General features: G+C 48.3%; 1 protein-coding gene across 1 annotated transcript in view; it reads left to right on the top strand.

The window, feature by feature from the left end:
* Positions 1-17212, top strand: part of MMP2 (matrix metallopeptidase 2) — a 28144-nt gene extending 10932 nt beyond the window's left edge. The window contains exons 7-13 of the mRNA XM_010374984.2: positions 378-551; positions 2812-2967; positions 4451-4586; positions 8252-8388; positions 9633-9792; positions 14043-14152; positions 16308-17212. Of these exons, the coding sequence (XP_010373286.1) occupies positions 378-551; positions 2812-2967; positions 4451-4586; positions 8252-8388; positions 9633-9792; positions 14043-14152; positions 16308-16411 (977 nt within the window). The 3' untranslated portion in view covers positions 16412-17212. The remainder of the gene's footprint in view (positions 1-377; positions 552-2811; positions 2968-4450; positions 4587-8251; positions 8389-9632; positions 9793-14042; positions 14153-16307) is intronic.
* The last annotated feature ends 950 nt before the right edge of the window (positions 17213-18162 follow it).

Below are 18162 nucleotides of genomic sequence, written 5' to 3' on the forward strand. Positions count from 1 at the left end.
TGCTGGTGCCATCAGCTTCATCCAACTCCCTTTGCCCCTAGCCCATCTGCCCCTTTCCATGGGAGGCTCATTAGAACTCTGGAATCTGGCTTCCAGATTCCAGAGTTTGAACTGCAGCTGATACTTCCTAGCAGTGTTGGCTCAGGGAAATTTCATCATTTCTCCAATCTCCTGTTTCCCATCCATGAAAAAGGGGGTGCCATTCAGTCCCTCCTGCACAAGGCTGTTAGGGGTGGGGTCAGATGAGTCTAAAGATACAGTGCCCGGGACTGAGTCTGATTTAGGTGTGGCTTGCTAAGGTCAGCATCATGTCATTGCTTCCTGGTGGTAGCCTCAGACTCTTTGCTGTGCCTTGACCTGTATCCCTATCCCCACAGCCATGTCCACTGTTGGTGGGAACTCAGAAGGTGCCCCCTGTGTCTTCCCCTTCACCTTCCTGGGCAACAAGTATGAGAGCTGCACCAGCGCTGGCCGCAGTGATGGAAAGATGTGGTGTGCGACCACAGCCAACTATGATGACGACCGCAAGTGGGGCTTCTGCCCTGACCAAGGTACGAGGCCCTAGTCATTGGACAGAGACCCTGGACATCGCCCTTGCCCCTAAACTTGCCCCCAAAACCTTCCTGAGACCTCACCCACTTCAAGCATAGACACTGCCCCCCAGACACCCACCTACCCAGACCCGCCCACCTGGGCTGAGACAATGCCCATCTCTGGTGGAGCCAAGGTCCCTGCTTAGATCCTGCCCATCCAGGTGGAGGCACAGCCTCCAAAACCAGACCCTGGTAGACCAGATGCTGCTACTTGCCTCCTGGGCAAGAACTGGCCTTCCTGAGGAGTCACTGCTCTTGCCTTCCCCTTCAGCCACCCTCCAGGTGGGCTTGTAACTACCAAAAAATGGCTGAGTTCTGAGCACAGGTTACCAGAGAGACAATTCTCCGGAGACATTCCCACTGCACAAAGAGGTGCCTTCAAGGAGCTGGTGGGCAGCAGAAGAAAGGAAAAAAGGAACAGCCTCATGCTTGATCTGACCCCATGGTCCATGCAGCCCTGGGGGAGCCCCCAGAGCCCTCCCCGCCCCATCAGTCAGCACCATCTGTTACCAGGTGTAAATGGTGGGTCCTTGTCAGTCCTGGGTGCTGAGGATGCAGCTGGCTGGGACAACTCTCTGCCTCCTAGGACTCACAAGCTTGGGGGAGAGAGTGCCCAGGAGACAGCTTGTGACCTCACTGTGTGCTTGGTGCAGTGAGCAGGGTGCTTGGGGCCCTGTGCCCACTCCAGGCACAGGGCCCAGGGTTACAGGGTTACTTAAAGCTCCCTGATGGCCCACAGTGGCCAGGTGAGTGGGCAGGTCCAGGGCCTGTCAGAATTAGGCAAGCCTGTCTTTATGTTACTTTCATTCTTTATAATCATCATGAGATGGAACTTGGCAGAGGTCAGTGGAGAGAGGCTGGCCAAAGGAGGTTTTCTTATCCCCTGCTAAATTCCTTGCTAGGACACATTCTGATTTTACCAGCCTTCTACCTAAAGGTGGGATTCTCCATCTTCCTGAGTAGTTCAAGGATCCAGAGCTCAGTGACTCACCCAGGGTGAATATTATAGTCTCCTAGGGCTGCCATGACAAAGTGCCACAAACTTATGGCTCGAAACAAACCCCATGTATTCTTTCATGCTTCTGGGGGCTGAAGTCTAAAATCAAGGTGTCATTAGGGCCATGTTCCCTCTGAAGGATGTGTCACTCCAGTCTATGCCTCTGTCATGACATGGATGGCCATCTTCCTCCTCTGCCTGCCTCTCCTCTTTTATTTATTTATTTATTTTTTGAGACAGAGTCTTGCTCTTGTTGCCAGGCTGGAGTGCAGTGGCACGATCTCAGCTCACTGCAACCTCCGCCTCCTGGGTTCAAGTGATTCTCCTGCCTCAGCCTCCCGAGTAGCTGGGATTACAGGCATGCACCACCATACATGGCTAATTTTGTGTTTTTAGTAGAGATGAGGTTTCTCCATGTTGGTCAGGCTGGTCTTCAACTCCTGACCTCAGGTGATGCACTTGCCTCGGCCTCCCAAAGTGCTGGGATTACAGGTGTGAGCCACCGCACCTGGCCTCTCTCCTCTTCTTATAAGGTCACAAGCCATATTGGATTAAGGGCCCACTCTGGTCCAATCTGACTTCATTTTAACTTGCATCTTAATTACATGTGCAAAGACCCTATTTCCAAATAAGATCACATTCACAGGCCCCTAGGGTTAAGACTTGGGCAAATCTTTTCTAGGGGGACACATTTAACCACAACAGGGTGTGACGCAGGTTTTGCTTGCTGGCTGTGGCTCAGCCTGTGCAAGCACGCTAAGCGGGAATGGTTTCTACTGCTTTCACTTGGGCAGAAATGGCGGTAACATGGGGCCAGCCTGTCCCCACTATCTTACCTCTTCAGAGAACCTGAGGAGCTGGGTTAGAGCTCATCTTTTATAGAGAGACACAAAAAGCCAGGAAGCAGGATTTTAAAATGAATGGGGTTTTAAATAAAAAATTCACAGGTACTACTTGTCCTCTTCCTTTATAGCACATCTCTCCTGATACTAACCTGGAAAGAGACAAGAGGACTTTGGCTGACCCCACTTGGAGGCAATAGGCACTAATCTCAAAATTGTGTATTAATCCCAGAAAAAACAAATCAATACATGCCGCTTCCAGGGCTCTCAGCCTTACTGTGGGGCTGTCCTCAAAAGTCTGCCTCACTGGGTCAGGTCCTGATTTCTCTCTCATCTCTCTTCTTGTCTTTCAACCCTCTCCCCTCCCTGTAACCCTCAGGGTACAGCCTGTTCCTCGTGGCAGCCCACGAGTTTGGCCACGCCATGGGGCTGGAGCACTCCCAGGACCCTGGGGCCCTGATGGCGCCCATTTACACCTACACCAAGAACTTCCGTCTGTCCCAGGACGACATCAAGGGCATTCAGGAGCTCTACGGTAAACCTTGGGGGGTGGGGGGTAGGGTGGGGGGAGGTCATGTAGCCTGGGATGGAGGCCCAGGGGTTGGGACCAGCAAGATCTCATCCAGCCAGGAGTGCTGGAGACAAGGGCAGGAAGCGGGAGTGTTGACCTAGTCCTGGGAAGGCAGAGCAGCTCTGCAAGGGGATACTTGGATAACTCTTCCCTATCTGAACAATGCTAATATCCATGTCACTCTTAGCTCTCCATTTCTGGGTTTCTCCCATTTTCTAGGTGAGTAAGGTCACCTGGTGCAAGGTTACACAGGTTTGAGCAACCCAGTGGAGTTTAGAATCCAGAAGAATAGCCAAGTCCGGAACAGAATTTTCCGTCATGTGGAATTACCTTAACAATAGGCGGGTGGAAGCTTCTGGTTTTCATAATAAGCTTTGACTTTAGTATGTAATAGAAACAGAACAACCAGTGCCTTAAGCCAGTGATTTACTTATTGTTGGTGCTTACAGTGAGGCTAGAGTTTAAAAAGTCTGTTCTTTTTTTTTTTTTTTAATGAAATATTTAGCCGGCCGGGCGGGGTGGCTCAAGCCTGTAATCCCAGCACTTTGGGAGGCCGAGACGGGCGGATCACGAGGTCAAGAGATTGAGACCATCCTGGCTAACACGGTGAAACCCGTCTCTACTAAAAAATACAAAAAACTAGCTGGGCGAGGTGGCGGGCGCCTGTAGTCCCAGCTACTTGGGAGGCTGAGGCAGGAGAATGGCGTAAACCCGGGAGGCGGAGCTTGCAGTGAGCTGGGATCCGGCCACTGCACTCCAGCCTGGGTGACAGAGTGAGACTCCGTCTCAAAAAAAAAAAAAAAAAAAAAAAAAAGAAATATTTAATGGTCCTAGTGATATCTGAGCCAGGCCAAAATAGTGAAAATGGTTCTTGAGTGATGAAGTTTGGGGACTGCTAGACTCAGGAAGAAGCCCAAGGTCTGCCGTGAGGGGTGCTGGGTTCAAGCGTAGCCTCTGTCCCTCACCAGCTGCAAGATATTGTGCAAGTCTTTATACCTCTTTGGACTCAGTTTCCTCATCTCTAAAAGAATTGCTTATTATGAAGAGTGCCCCACTCTCAGTGTTGGACACACCAGTGGCCCCCTGACTGCCCTGACTCTTGTGGATCTAAGAATCTGAGCTTTGGGTTTGAATCCTTGGGCAAGTCACTCAACTTTCCTGGGCCTCAGTTTCCTCACCTGTGAAATGGTGCAATAATGATACCCCACTCTCAGGGATATAGAGAGGACCGATTTGGGTGATATCAGTAAAAAGCATATCTAAAGTTCAAAAGGCTCCAGGACTCCCAAAGTCCAGGCATCTTCTGTTATCTTACAGAGCTTACACTAAGGCCAGAAGACAATTTCTTCTGACTCTTAGCAGATTGGGTGGGCACCCCTGGGGGCTCAGCCTGGTGGGGAGAACCTTTGCAGCTGCAGAGAGTCTAAGGTCAGGTGTTCTCCCCCAGGGGCCTCTCCTGACATTGACCTTGGCACCGGCCCAACCCCCACGCTGGGCCCTGTCACTCCTGAAATCTGCAAACAAGACATTGTCTTTGATGGCATCGCTCAGATCCGTGGTGAGATCTTCTTCTTCAAGGACCGGTGAGTGCAGGAGCTTGCTTCTTGTCCTCCTTGTCTCCTGTCCTCTGCTCTTATACAATTATTCTTTTCCCTCATTCTTTGCTGAAGACCCCTCCAAGTGCTTCGCAGAATGACCTGTATTAGGCAGTTTCTGCTGTGTGTCAAACAACCTCCAGGTTTCAGTAGATTTTTTGCACCCAAGCATTTTGTTTGCTCTCTCATAGTCTGTGGGTCTACTAGTTATCTTGGCTTCCAGCTTCAGTTTGGGTTCAGGTATGCTCTGCCTGTTGTTCTCATGGGATTAGCAGCTACACATGGCATATGACATGGTGCTAGAGGCCAAATTGAACCACACAAGTGCATTTAAAGCCTCTACTCACATCTTGTCTGAGAATATTCCACTGCCTGAAATAAATCACATGGCAAATCCCAACACCTACCCTAGAGGGTGGTACTGCAAAGTCACGTGGAAATGCACATGAATGCATAATCCTAAAATCAAAATGGAGGGAAGAATTGGGAACAATAATTCAGTCTACAACAGGCCTTCTTCTAGAATGGCGTTGCCCTCAAATGGCCAGATTACTCTGTGTATGGGTGGTGAGTGACTGCAGAGTAGAAAGACGTGGTATTCTACATGCTATAGATAAAAATCACCACTCAGTTGACTAAAGGCTGAGGTTTACCGTAATGTCCTAGCTCCCTGGAGAATGGCAGGCAGTATCTAGTACCTCATTAAAGGATCTGTCCTTCCATTCTTCTATCATCCATCCATCTACCCATCTATCCATCCATACCTATATCTTTCCATCCATCATCCATCCATCCAGCCAGCCATCTATTATCCATTATTTATGATCTAGCCATCCATTATTCATTATTCATCCATTTATTCATTCATAGAGGGTAGTAGTTGAGAAAATGGACCCTGAAGCCAGGTTGTCTGGGTTAGAATTCTGTACCTGCTACTTACTGGTTATATAATCATAGCCACATTAATTAAGTATCTTCTTTGTACCTTGGTTTCCTCATTTATAAAATGTGGCTAATATTCCAACCTATCTCCTAGGGCTGTTGTAAGGATTAGATTAACTTAGCGCTGAGAGCAAAAATAATGCCTGACACAGAGTAAGTGTATTCATATTAGCTATTATTATTGACAAATAATTGTTTGGCATCTACTGTGACAAATACTTTGCTAGGCTTTAGTAGCTGGAGGAGGAAGAATGATGTTCTTGGGACAGTGGGGCTGGGGGCTGCTAGATCAGTGTTCTCAAAGACAGGAGCATGGGCCTCTCATAACAGAACCACTTAGAGTGTGAGTATTAAAAGGTGGGTTTCTGCCCCCAGAGTGTGAGTATTAAAAGGTGGGTTTCTGCCTCAGCTTCAGACTCTCCTGACTGGAATCTCTGGGGATAGGCCCCAGGAATCTGCATTTTAGCAAACTCTCCCAGTGATTCTGATGCACATTAAAGTCTGCGCATCACAAGTCCGGTTTGAGAAATAGGCATATAGAGAACTGACATGGCAGGATCAAAGAAAAGTGATCGCAGAGGCATTAGGTGCTTTTGTGGGCACATCCAGTCAAGGAAGTCTTCACAGATGCAGCAGCATTTGAGCAGAGCCTTTAAAGGAGAAGCAAGAATCTGATGGGAGTGACAAGTTAGGAGGTTCTTTGAGACAGAGGGACCTGCAGAGCCAAGCCATAGTGATGTGAAAGTTTCTGGATTAACCAGCGAGAATCTGGTGAAGCTAGAAGATGTTCCATAAACTTTCAAGAAGGATTTCCTCTACTCTAGGCACTGGGCCAGATTCTGGGGTGCAGATGCTTTGCCCTTCACAGGGTCTGCTGGCCAATGGGGAAATGGCAAGAATGCAATGAGAGATGAGACTTAGAATGTAGTGAGAAAAATCAGGTCCCATCAGGCCTCGAATGCCCAAACCGGGGTATATAACAGCAGATGTCAGCGCTGCTCTGCAGTCCTCATTGTAAGGATCTGGCAACGTCCTTCATCTGGAGCACCTCCCACTAAGAAAGCCCTGACCACACATGCAGATCTCAGATGTGTGGGGCCTAGGAAAGGATGCAGAACCCAGACCCAGGCTGGAGCCATCCCTGGCCTACCACATCACAGTTTTCTTTCAAAAGGAACTTGATGAATGTTTAATGGGCTTGTTTGATTAACCAGTAAATATTAAACATCAACCATGAACAAAAATTGCTGCTAGACACTGGTGAGGGTGGGGGTCGTGAAGGACAGTATCACAGGGTGATTAAACTCAGACTTTGGAGTCAGATCTGGATTTGAATCTTGGTAATAACTAATTTACTTAGTCATTGATGTAGTAATAACTAAGTAATCTGAATCTTAACCTCTCTGAGCTTCATTTGCTAAATAAAAATTGTGACACCTTCCTATGTTAGGATGTTTTGCTGCAAAAACAGAGATGATCCCTCTGCAAACTCAATCCAGCCTAAACAGTAGAAAGAAATTGCTTTCATATGGTACAAAGTCCAGGGGTATAACTGCCTGCAGGGGCAGAGAGAGGGTCAGTGACTTGATGTCATTGTCCACTGCAAGCCTCTGCACTGAATTCATCCTAAGGCCGGTTGCCCCTTATGGTCACAAGAAGGCTACCAGTGGCAATTGGGGCTCTAATCCCTCCCCTCTCCCAGGAAGTGAGAGAGAAAGAGACACTCACAGATACGCACACACAGACCCCCAGATGTGAAATAAGTCTGTGTGTTCCGTCTTAACACTACTTGAAGTCATATGGCAACTGCTGAATCAGTAACAGTGCCAGGGAATGCTAAACTCTGATTGGCTTAGACCAGTTCTCAAACTTTGGCATGCATTAGAATCATCTGGAAGGCTTGTTAAAAAACAGATTCTGGGCCCCAAGCCCAGAGATTCTTATCTGTAGATCTCTGGAAGGACCTAATCATTTGCATTTCTAATGAGTTCTCAGGTGCACAGATGCTACTGGGCAGGAGACTGCACTTGGAGAACCAGTGGCTTAGACCAATCAGTATCTACCCCTAGAATGGGAGTTGGGGACACAGGGTCTGAGGAGATGAAGGCTGGATCATAAATGTGGAGTTTTGTGAGGAAGGATGGTGGGGAAATAGATAATAAATGCTAGGTAGACCATCCAGAGTGCATGCTGTCTTATAAGATTGTGAGGATTAAATTACAAGGCACAAAAAGCGCATGGCACTTAGCAGGACCTCAATCAATGATAACTCTTACTCTTGACAAAGTACACAAATTCATTTCATTTTAATTCAGGAAATACTTGAGTGTCATCAGCTACTGCCCCGATTGGCTTCTAATCAAACAGGAGAGTTAAGACAAACAGACACTACTGTTCCAGGCACTCAGAGTTGATGATTTTGAGAGGCTTAGAGAGGGAAAACACAATATGGGCAGAGGTAGTCAGGGAAGGCTTCCTGGAGGAGGTAGAGGGAGAGAACAAGGTAGGAGGATGTTTTTCAGCTCCGGCAGATTGCAGACAGAATCTCTGCCCGTTCTCCAGTCCTTCTCCAACCTTCCTTTGATCTTGCCTCCCACTCCCATCAAGGAATCATCTCTGGAATGTTTCTGGGTGGGTTTGGGGGGTACGTGTGGTTCGAGCTGCAGGGTGACTGAAGATGTGGTTTCCTATGCCCCCTTGCCTCCTGCCAGGTTCATTTGGCGGACTGTGACACCACGTGACAAGCCCATGGGGCCCCTGCTGGTGGCCACATTCTGGCCTGAGCTCCCGGAAAAGATTGATGCCGTATACGAGGCCCCACAGGAGGAGAAGGCTGTGTTCTTTGCAGGTGTGTGGGAAGCACCCTTCCTTGGCCCTCAGTTCCACAGGACTCTGCACTAGGGCTCTTGCGTGTCCCAGGCTCACTCCCCCTCCCAAACCACAGTTCCTATGCACCCGTGGGTGCTCCCTCTCCTTTATGGATTCATTCTTTCAACATCATTTCCCAAAGTGTGCAACTCATCTGAGAGACTGGTTCCGACACCCAACATCAGACAGCATTAACTCTCAGTGTACACATTTCATTTTCTTAATTCTTTTCAATCATCTCATTTCTTTTCTAGAAGAAAAAAAAGTCTCAGTTTAGTGCTGGTGTGTCCCTAACACCTTTGTAGTGATACAGTCTTTGGCAGGTAACAGTTTTAGTTCGAATGTTTTAAAGATTTGTTTTCATTTTTACTTTTAAACATAAATTGATTTTAACAGAGGTAGTTAGTTATAATAGGGTGAAGTTTCAAATCAGGACAGAAACGGATTATTCAGTAACTGATATTTTGACAGTCAAAAAACATTTTTTAATAAATTTGTTTTTAAAGATTTCCAAATGAATTCACTGAAAGCTGAATGTTAAGTAAATAATAGTACAAGGAGTCCCTAGAAGTGGTAAAATCATCAAGGTGAGGTCTGTATGGCTAAGGTTTGGGAAGCCCTGCTCATTTAATATTTACTGGAGCATTTCCACGTGCTGGGCTTTGCCAGACCCTGGGGATACAGGCTCTGCCCTCACGTTGCTCACAAACTACTTGGGGAGACAGACAGCTGGGCTGTTATGAGGGGGTAAAGAAGGACTTAGGAGGTCCCTGCCCTGGTCTGAGGTGGGATCCTAGAGAAGATAAAGGCTCAGCCAAGACTATGGGTCCTTACTGTCTCCACCACCTGGCTCCCATCTCCCCCATCCCACCATAATCATGGGTCCTGGCCAGGACAACTGCTGGCTCCTAGGGCACCTTTTTGCAAATTAGCAAAAGGTGCCTCTTCATGGCAGGCAAGGCCCTTAGAGTGCACGACTTGGTGAGCAGAGTGTGAGCTGGATTTATCCCCCAACTCACGTCCTTGACCAGGCACCTTCTGTAATTGACGTCTGAAGCCCTCTGTGTGAGCCCTGATTCTGGGCACTGCAACCAGGAGTGAGCAGGAAGTTGCACTCTGTTGGGAATGGCTGCAGTGGGGCCTGAGGACAGACAGATGATGGGAGGAACAAGCTGGCCTAGGGCATGTCAGCACCAGCCAACACACCCTTTGCTTCCACCCTAGGGAATGAATACTGGATCTACTCAGCCAGCACCCTGGAGCGAGGGTACCCCAAGCCACTGACCAGCCTGGGACTGCCCCCTGATGTCCAGCGAGTGGATGCCGCCTTTAACTGGAGCAAAAACAAGAAGACATACATCTTTGCTGGAGACAAATTCTGGAGGTAAGGGAGGGCGGTGGGTAGGACAGCAGCACAGTTGGCTGTGAGAGACAGAGAAGCCGTCCCTCCTGGGTCGAGTTCAGAGGTCGGTGGGCTCTGGATGCCCTCTCTCTGGTCTCTAACCTCTTTGGTCTCTAACACCTCTGAGACGTCGCCAAAGGTGAACCATTCTTGTCACATTGCTGATACAATTCTGGTTGGAACATCCTTTCCCTTTGCAGAATTCCTTTGATTGGCCCATGTCTGGTCTGGACCCCCACATTTTGAAATGACTCACTGAAGAAGGGGGTAATAAAAATAAAGATAGTAACTGCTCCTACTGACACTGTGTGCCAGAGACTGTCCCAAGGACTCTGTGAGGTGGGAATTATTACTCCTCCCATTTTACAGCTGAGGAAACTTGGGTTCAGGAAGGTTAGGTAACCGTGGCTGGACACAGTGGCTCATGCCTATAATCTCAGCACTCTGGGAGGCCGAGATGGGCAGATCACTTAGGTCAGGAGTTCCGGATCAGCCTGGCCAACACGGTGAAATCCTGTCTCTACTAAAAATACAAAAAATTAGCTGGGCATGGTGGTGCATGCTTGCAATCCCAGCTACTCAGGAGGCTGAGGCAGGGGAATCACTTAAACCCAGAAGACAGAGGTTGCAGTGAGCCGAGACCATGCCACTGCACTCCAGCCTGGGCAACAGAGTGAGACTCCATCTCAAAAAAAAAAAAAAAAAAAAAAAAAGATAGAAAAAGAAAAAAAGAAAGGTGAAGTAACCAGCTTGGAGTCACACAGCCAGATAGGGACAGGTTGGGATTTGAACCCTGGCATTCTGTCTCCTGGGAAAACATGTTAGTCTTTACTACTATTCTGTACCTGAGATGGTGGGGTGGGGGATTCCAAGAGATGGGGGAACATGATGGCAGAGGACAAAATATTAAGAAGACTTAGGATGGGTGCAACAGTCATCCATAGAAACCAGCATCCAAATCAGACCCTTTGGAAGGAGCAGGCACCCTGTGGCATGGCCACAGCAGGCCCATGGCTGTGGGTACAGGTTGGCAGGGGAACAGTTTGGAAGCAGGTGGTTCTGTGCTCCAGGTTATCTACAGGGAAGGGTCCAGTTCTGAGGGGCTATGGTCATGACCAGGGAACCTAATACCCAGGAGTGGCTGGGAGAGGTAGCCCAAACCTCAGGAGTTTGACTGTAATTCTTCACACTTTCTAGCAAAGGAAACAGAGGTCCAAAGAAATTAAATAACTTGTCCAAGCTATTGAGATACGTGTGTTTGCACAACGCCAGGATTATAGCTACTTCTCTTGTATTCTAACCGAATGCCCCCTCCACTATACCTGCCAGTCCATTTGATTAGTGGGGAAAGAGTGGTTGGAGCACAAAGACTTGTGGTGTGTCTTTCTATCCCCTCCCTCCTGGTATCCCCACATTCCTTCCGTGGCTGCCACTGCATCTGGGCTCTACCCAAGAATTTCAGAGGGCACTCCCTGAGGCCTTTGTCTGCCATCCCCAAAACAATCCCATTTACTTCCCAAGGCCTCTGTCTTCTCCCCCTTCCCTCCTCCCCACTCTTCTGCCCCCCAGCTGCCCTGCATTCAGAAACTCTTTATATCCCAGGCCTGCCCATGTCAGGGTGGAATTCCAGACATATTGCTAAGACACTTAGCAACCTAAGCTGATTGATATCTCAAGCCTCAAGAAAGAAAACAGTCAGGCAGGAAACCACAGAGCAGGCTTTCCACCCACAGGCTCCAGACGCTAGCAGGCGTGTGTGCGCGCGCGCACACACACACACGTACTGCGAATGACATCTCAGCATTGTAGGAGCCCTCAATCTCCAAATCTTAGAATTGTGGCTGGTGAGCGGCACAGACCCACAGAAACGTGAATCTTAGAATCCTAAAGCTCTGGTGTTTTCAGATTACGGTGTTGGAAGGACTTTTTAAATCACTTTCCCAGGCACTGTATCTATGTAAACATGCAAAAACAGACCTGTTCCCAGCATATAGGAACATGATTGTGTGCGCACGTGCGCACACACACACCCACACACCCACACACACACAGGCATGCAGGTTGTGGCAGTGCCTTGCTGGGTTTCCAGGCGGAGTTATTTGCCTCCCAGTCCTTTTCCACACAAGCCCACCTCCCAGAGCCAGAGCCAGGACAGACAGCCTGCTCTACAGAGGAACCACCCTGAGACTTCCTGAAAAGGGGCAGAGCTGAAAGGCCTATCAGAAGCTCTGGGTTGGCTTCCAAAGGAGACAGATCACTATTCCAAGAGAAGTGGAGAGGAGTCTGCAGAGGCCCCAGAGGCGTCTTTGCTGGAGAAGGAGAGAGAGCTCCACAGTGACAGAGACTGAGCAGCTGTCTTCAGCATGCCAGGAAGAGCTCAGGCCCTGCTTAGAGAAACTTTCACTAAGCCACAAATATATGTTCAACATCTGCTGTGTGCCAGGCACTTAGCTAGCTGCTGGAGAGACAGAGTCAAGAAATCATCACACCCTGCCCTCATGTAGTAGAATGAGGGAAAATTATGCAAACACATTTGAATCGGATAATGATGGCTGTCAGTATGGGGCCTCTACCACAGCCCAGCCTGAGACTATGCATATCACCTATATTTCTCAGTTGAGGTAGATACTGTTAGCTCCTTTTCCCAAGTGTGGAAACTGAGGCTAAAGTGGCTGAAAAAAGCTGGGACACAAATGTCTGTGTTCTTAACACCTGCTATACGCGGCAACTTCTAAAGCTGCAGAGAAGTACCACATCTTTGGACACCACAGTGCTTGCATTCTTTCTGGATGAAAAGAGCTTGGAAGCAAAATAGTTCTCTTATCTGAGCCTCAGTTTTCTCATCTGTAAAAGTGGGCTTGACTTCTGCCATCCCCACCTTCAGTGGGTAGAATGAGAAAGAAATAAAGTTCAAGCATGGGCCACACATCTCCGAACCATCCTAACACTAGGGAATGTAGTTTGAGGGCTCGGTGGAGGTGCCTCGGATGGGAGTGTTGGGATTTTGAGCTAGGGAACTTGGTTTTGGTGCCCCAGGCCATGAGGAAGCATGCCAGATTTTGTAAGAACGAGTCTAATGCTGCAGCTGGGATTAAGGAAGGTTTTTCTGGCAGTTATTTGGGGTGATGGCTGAGGGAGAAGGTCCCTCTAGAAGGGAGCATATAGGGAAAGCTACTGTTGGGGTCCAGGGTGGAGGTGGTCAAGGCTGGCTGCAGAGAGGAAGAGAACCCACTAGGAGGCACTGTGGAGCAAAGGGTGGCTGCTACCAGGATGGGATTGAAACAGATCCGTCTAGAAACAGTTCCACTTGGGCAAGGCTTGATCTTGTTTACTAGGATATCCATAGCTCCCATAGTGGGAGCTCAGTAAATATCTGTGGAATAATGAAGCGGAGAAGCAAAGGAATCAACATGACAGCAGCGTTTAAAAAGTTCTCCAAAAATCTTAAAAAACAGAAGGGTTGCTAGCCAGGAGAAGAACATACCAACCGGCGTCCAAAGTATCTACCTAAATTAAAGGCGGGGCCCAGGATTGCTGCGGCTGGAACTGAGGTGGCACCCTGTGACTAACAGGCCTTGGACTCACACGTACCTACCACCTTGCATTGAAACTTCACTGCCCCAGCCGTGATCATCTCCCAGGGCAGGGATTGTCATCTCCCTTGATAGATGAAGAAGCAGCAATTTTTCCAAGCCACGAAGTGAAAGAGTGGTGGGGCAGGTTCCCATTCCTGGGCTTCTAGTTTAGCGCTCCTTGGATTACAGCAGGGATTTGCTTGCAAGGGAGCTAACATTTCTTAAATACCTACTAAATATTTATGAGACATGGGGATAGAGGCTCTGCATGTGCTATTTGATTTAATGCATGCATTAAATTAAATACACGAAATTAGACACAACCCCATTTTACAGCTGGTAAAACTGAGGCTGTATGAAACGTGGTTAACACACTGTTTGGCATGTAGTAAGTGCTTTAGAAATGTTAGCAGTAATCATGAGATTGTTTTTATGGGGTCATCCAAAGTCATATAATTAAAAGTGGTAGATTTGAGGTTCAGACTCAGGTCTGATTCCATGCTCTTCCTTCCACTGCAGCCGGCTGCTTCCCTGAATGGCTAGGTCTGGTTTCCCAGGCCTACCCATGAGCCATCAGCTGGGTGCTTCCATCCAGGCTAGGGGGGGAAGTGTCTTTTAGAGAGGGCCTGCTGGTTCACTGTGTCTGTTTCTTTACAGATACAATGAGGTGAAGAAGAAAATGGATCCTGGCTTCCCCAAGCTCATCGCAGATGCCTGGAATGCCATCCCGGATAACCTGGATGCCGTCGTGGACCTGCAGGGCAGCGGTGAGCCACCCAGGACTGTCTCCGCTTTCTAGGACTCCCCGCCCCTAGCCAGGGTCCAGCTCCTTGCAAACACACACTTCTTTATTGTGCAGGGCAGGCAGGCAGGCGGCGCCCGGGAAAACAAATCAACTCCTTCATCCCAGTGCTGGGAAGGTTTCCAGCTCCCTGACCTCTGCTCCTTGGCCTGGCTCCAGGCAGTAAGACCCAGAAAGACTTCTCACAGCTGCAGGGCCTGGAGCCAGGGCAGGGGAGGATGGAAGGCCTGGCCTGGGGGAGGAGAAAGGAACATGGGCCCTGTGCTGTGGATTCATTCTGGGGTTTGATCCAAGCCCTTTTGGGTTTCGTAGGCCTGTGACCACCTCCCATTAGCAGAAGGATGGCTCCATTTGAGACAAGGCAAACTTTGTCATGCTCTGTTGCTCATGTGGCAAAGATCCCCTACTCAGCCAGTTTGCCCCTGGCCCCTTGCTGATTAAAACACAACCAGTAGCAGCGAGGGATAGAATTTGGAGTTTGAAAGTCATACTCTTGAGGAGGCATCTGTGAGCTCTCTAGGGTCCTGGAACTGGATCCAGGTTGGCTTTTTTAGAGGAGAATTTTAACTAAATCCCACAGAATTTTTTTTTTTTGAGCACCTACTGTATGCTAAGCACAGGTCCTGACCTCCAGTAGCTGAAGGTCTTATATGTCCAAGAAAAAGCAGTGTACAATCAGATGCTAGACTAGGGATTATCTTCAAGAATAAACATCTATTGAGCACCTACTACATGCTAGCATATTAATAGTAAATGAGATTATGTGTGTCAGGAGTCATAAATTCCAACAGCTCCATGGGTCAGGCAGGTAGCACAAATGAGTGAAGCAGGCAGGGGCAGACAGTGGGGAATTGTGGAGTCTGCGCTGAATCAGAGAGCACGTGCCTCATTTACAGGAGACAGTTGCTTCTCACCTTCACATAATTATTGGCGGGCAAGATTAGGGGCTTAGGCCAGGTGCCATGGTTCACACCTGTAATCCCAGCACTCTGGGAGGCCAAGACAGGAGGATTGCTTGAGCCCAGGAGTTTGAGACCAGCCTGGGCAACACAGTGAGACTCTATCTCTGCAAAAAATATTTTAAAAAACATTAGCTACATGTGACGGCACACACCTGTAGTCCCATAGTCCCAGCTACTGGGGAGGGTGAGCAGAGAGGATCGCTGGAGCCCAGGAGTTTGAGGCCGCAGTGAGCCGTGTTCATGCCACTGCACTCCAGACTGGGCGACAGAGTGAGACCTGGTCTCAAAAAAAAGAATGGAGTCTGGTGGTGTTAGATATTCTATATTAGGTGTTCTATTTTTTAAAATAGAAGCCAGAAATCTGTATTTTTGTGTGACTTTTCTGGATGTTTACATGTTGGCAAGTTATTCAGATTTAAAGACAAAACAAAACAAAAAAACTTGTGAGAGTCAAATAAAAGCCATCTGTGGGTCTGATAGGACTGGACGTATCCAGTTTTGCCACCTCTGGTACATGGAATGTGCTTAGTTTGATGTTTGTGTTAAGTGGGGTTATTGTTTTTAATAATAGCATATGTTATCTGACTTAATGCTCACTGCAAGCCCTAGAAGGTTGATATCTTTATCCTCATCTTAGAGATGAGTGAACAGGGAATAAGAGAGCTTATTTCACAGCCATTTCCCTTCTTCCAGTCCCAGAGGGGGCTCTTCTGGGCTTTTATTGTGTTTTGGTTTTGGTTTTGTTTTCTTTTCTTCAATCAGCTCAGGCTGAAACAATTGAATTTTGTTTTTTTAGAGACAAGGTCTTGCTCTGTCACCCAGGCTGGAGGCACAAACATAGCTCACTGAAGCCTCAAACTCCTGGGCTTAAGTGACTCTCCCACATCAGCCTCCCAAGTAGCGTGGCCTACAGGAAGGCACCACTATACCCAGCTAATTAAAAAAAAAAAATTTTTTTTGTAGAAACGGGGATCTCTTTATGCTGCCCAAGCTGGTCTCAAACCCCTGGGCTCAAGCAGTCCTCCTGCCTCAGCCTTTCAAACTCTCTTCTAGTTTAAAAACTTCTTCCCTATGCCAGGCAGAAATTCAAAGTTCCTGGGAAACTTCTGTGTGCCAGAATGTCAGGATAAGGGGGTCACAGTCTCTTCTTTATCCCAGGTCACAGCTACTTCTTCAAGGGTGCCTATTACCTGAAGCTGGAGAACCAAAGTCTGAAGAGTGTGAAGTTTGGAAGCATCAAAGCTGACTGGCTAGGCTGCTGAGCTGGCCCCGGCTCCCACAGGCCCTTCCTCTCCACTGCCTTCCATACACCGGGCCTAGAGCACTAGAGAACTACCCAGAGGGGCCTGGCAGCTGTGCCTTCAGCTCTACAGCTAATCAGCATTCTTACTCCTACCTGGTAATTTAAGATTCCAGAGAGTGGCTCCTCCCTGTGCCCAAGAACAATAGATGCTGATTGTACTCCTCCCAGGTGCCCCTTCTCCCTCCAATCCCACCAACCCTCAGAGCCACCCCTAAAGAGATACGTTGATATTTTCAATGCAGCCCTGCTTTGGGCTGCCCTGGTGCTGCCACACTTCAGACTCTTCTCCCTCCACAACCTTCTGTGGCTCATAGCACCCTTGGAGCCAATGGAGACTGTCTCAAGAGGGCACTGGTGGCCCGACAGCCTGGCATAGGGCAGTGGGATAGGGGCATGGCCAGGTGGCCACTCCAGAGCCCTGGCTTTTCACTGCTGGCTGCCTTAGAACCTTTCTTACATTAGCAGTTTGCTTTGTATGCACTTTGTTTTTTTCTTTGGGTCTTGTTTTTTTTTCCACTTAGAAATTGCATTTCCTGACAGAAGGACTCAGGTTGTCTGAAGTCACTGCACAGTGCATCTCAGCCCACATAGTGATCGTTCCCCTGTTCACTCTATTTAGCATGTCCCTACCGAGTCTCTTCCTCCACTGGATGGAGGAAAACCAAGCCATGGCTTCCTGCTCAGCCCTCCCCGCCCCTCCCTTCAACCGTTCCCCATGGGAAATGTCAACAAGTATGAATAAAGACACCAATTGAGTGGCTGTGTTTGCCATCTGTTTTAGCAGGGCCTAGACAAGGGCCACAGACCCAGCCAGAAGCGACAACTTAAGAAGTCCAAATCTCTGCTCCCTGCAGGGCACAGGTGATGGTGTCTGCTGGAAAGGTCAGAGCTTCCAAAGTAAACAGCAAGAGAACCTCAGGGAGAGTAAGCTCTAGTCCCTCTGTCCTGTAGAAAGAGCCCCCAGGAAACAGCAATTCTGTTGCTTCATTGTGGCATCTGTTCAAGGTTTGTTTCCTCTTTAAGTCTCAGTTTCTTCATTAGCAATCATATCAGTTTTAATGCTACTACTAATAACAATGAACAGCAACGATAATATCCTCCTTCATTAATAGAGTGCTTTCTATGTGCAAGGCACTTTTCTTTTATCACTTAATTTAACCTTTCCAACCACATAAATAGAAAGAGGCTATTATTAGTTGAATCTTATTGATGAAGAGACTGATGGCTCAAGAGAAGTGATTTTTCCAGGCTCCCATAGCTATTAGGGACCTACAAGGCCAAAGGATAGCCTAGCAGAGGAGCTTTAGCCCTCAAACCAGAATCTCCACCACCCTCTGCCACCCTCAAAACCACTCTTGCTACCCTTCCCCACCCCCACAACCATGCTGGGTAAACACAGCTAGGGGAGAAATAATGTGCTTGCTTCTAAACACAACTGGTATTAATGGATAAGCTCCTTACTCCTTCCCTACCAGTCTACCCACCCCTAATCTATATAGAAATTCTGGAGCTACTGCTGAACAGAAATGGAAGGCCTGGGGTTTTTCTGAGGCCCTTTCTGGCTCCGATAGTCTGATTGATAGTATATTGCTTCTGGCCTCTTATGATGGGGCTGGTGAGGAAGGTGGGTGAGGAGTGAACTCTACAGGTGACCTCCTCAGTGAACCTGATGTCATTGTTTCTCTGTTTTTCTTTTTTTGAGTCAGAATC

The sequence above is a fragment of the Rhinopithecus roxellana genome, chromosome 20 (genome assembly GCF_007565055.1).
Source record: "Rhinopithecus roxellana isolate Shanxi Qingling chromosome 20, ASM756505v1, whole genome shotgun sequence".
NCBI classification, from domain to species: Eukaryota; Metazoa; Chordata; class Mammalia; order Primates; family Cercopithecidae; genus Rhinopithecus; species Rhinopithecus roxellana.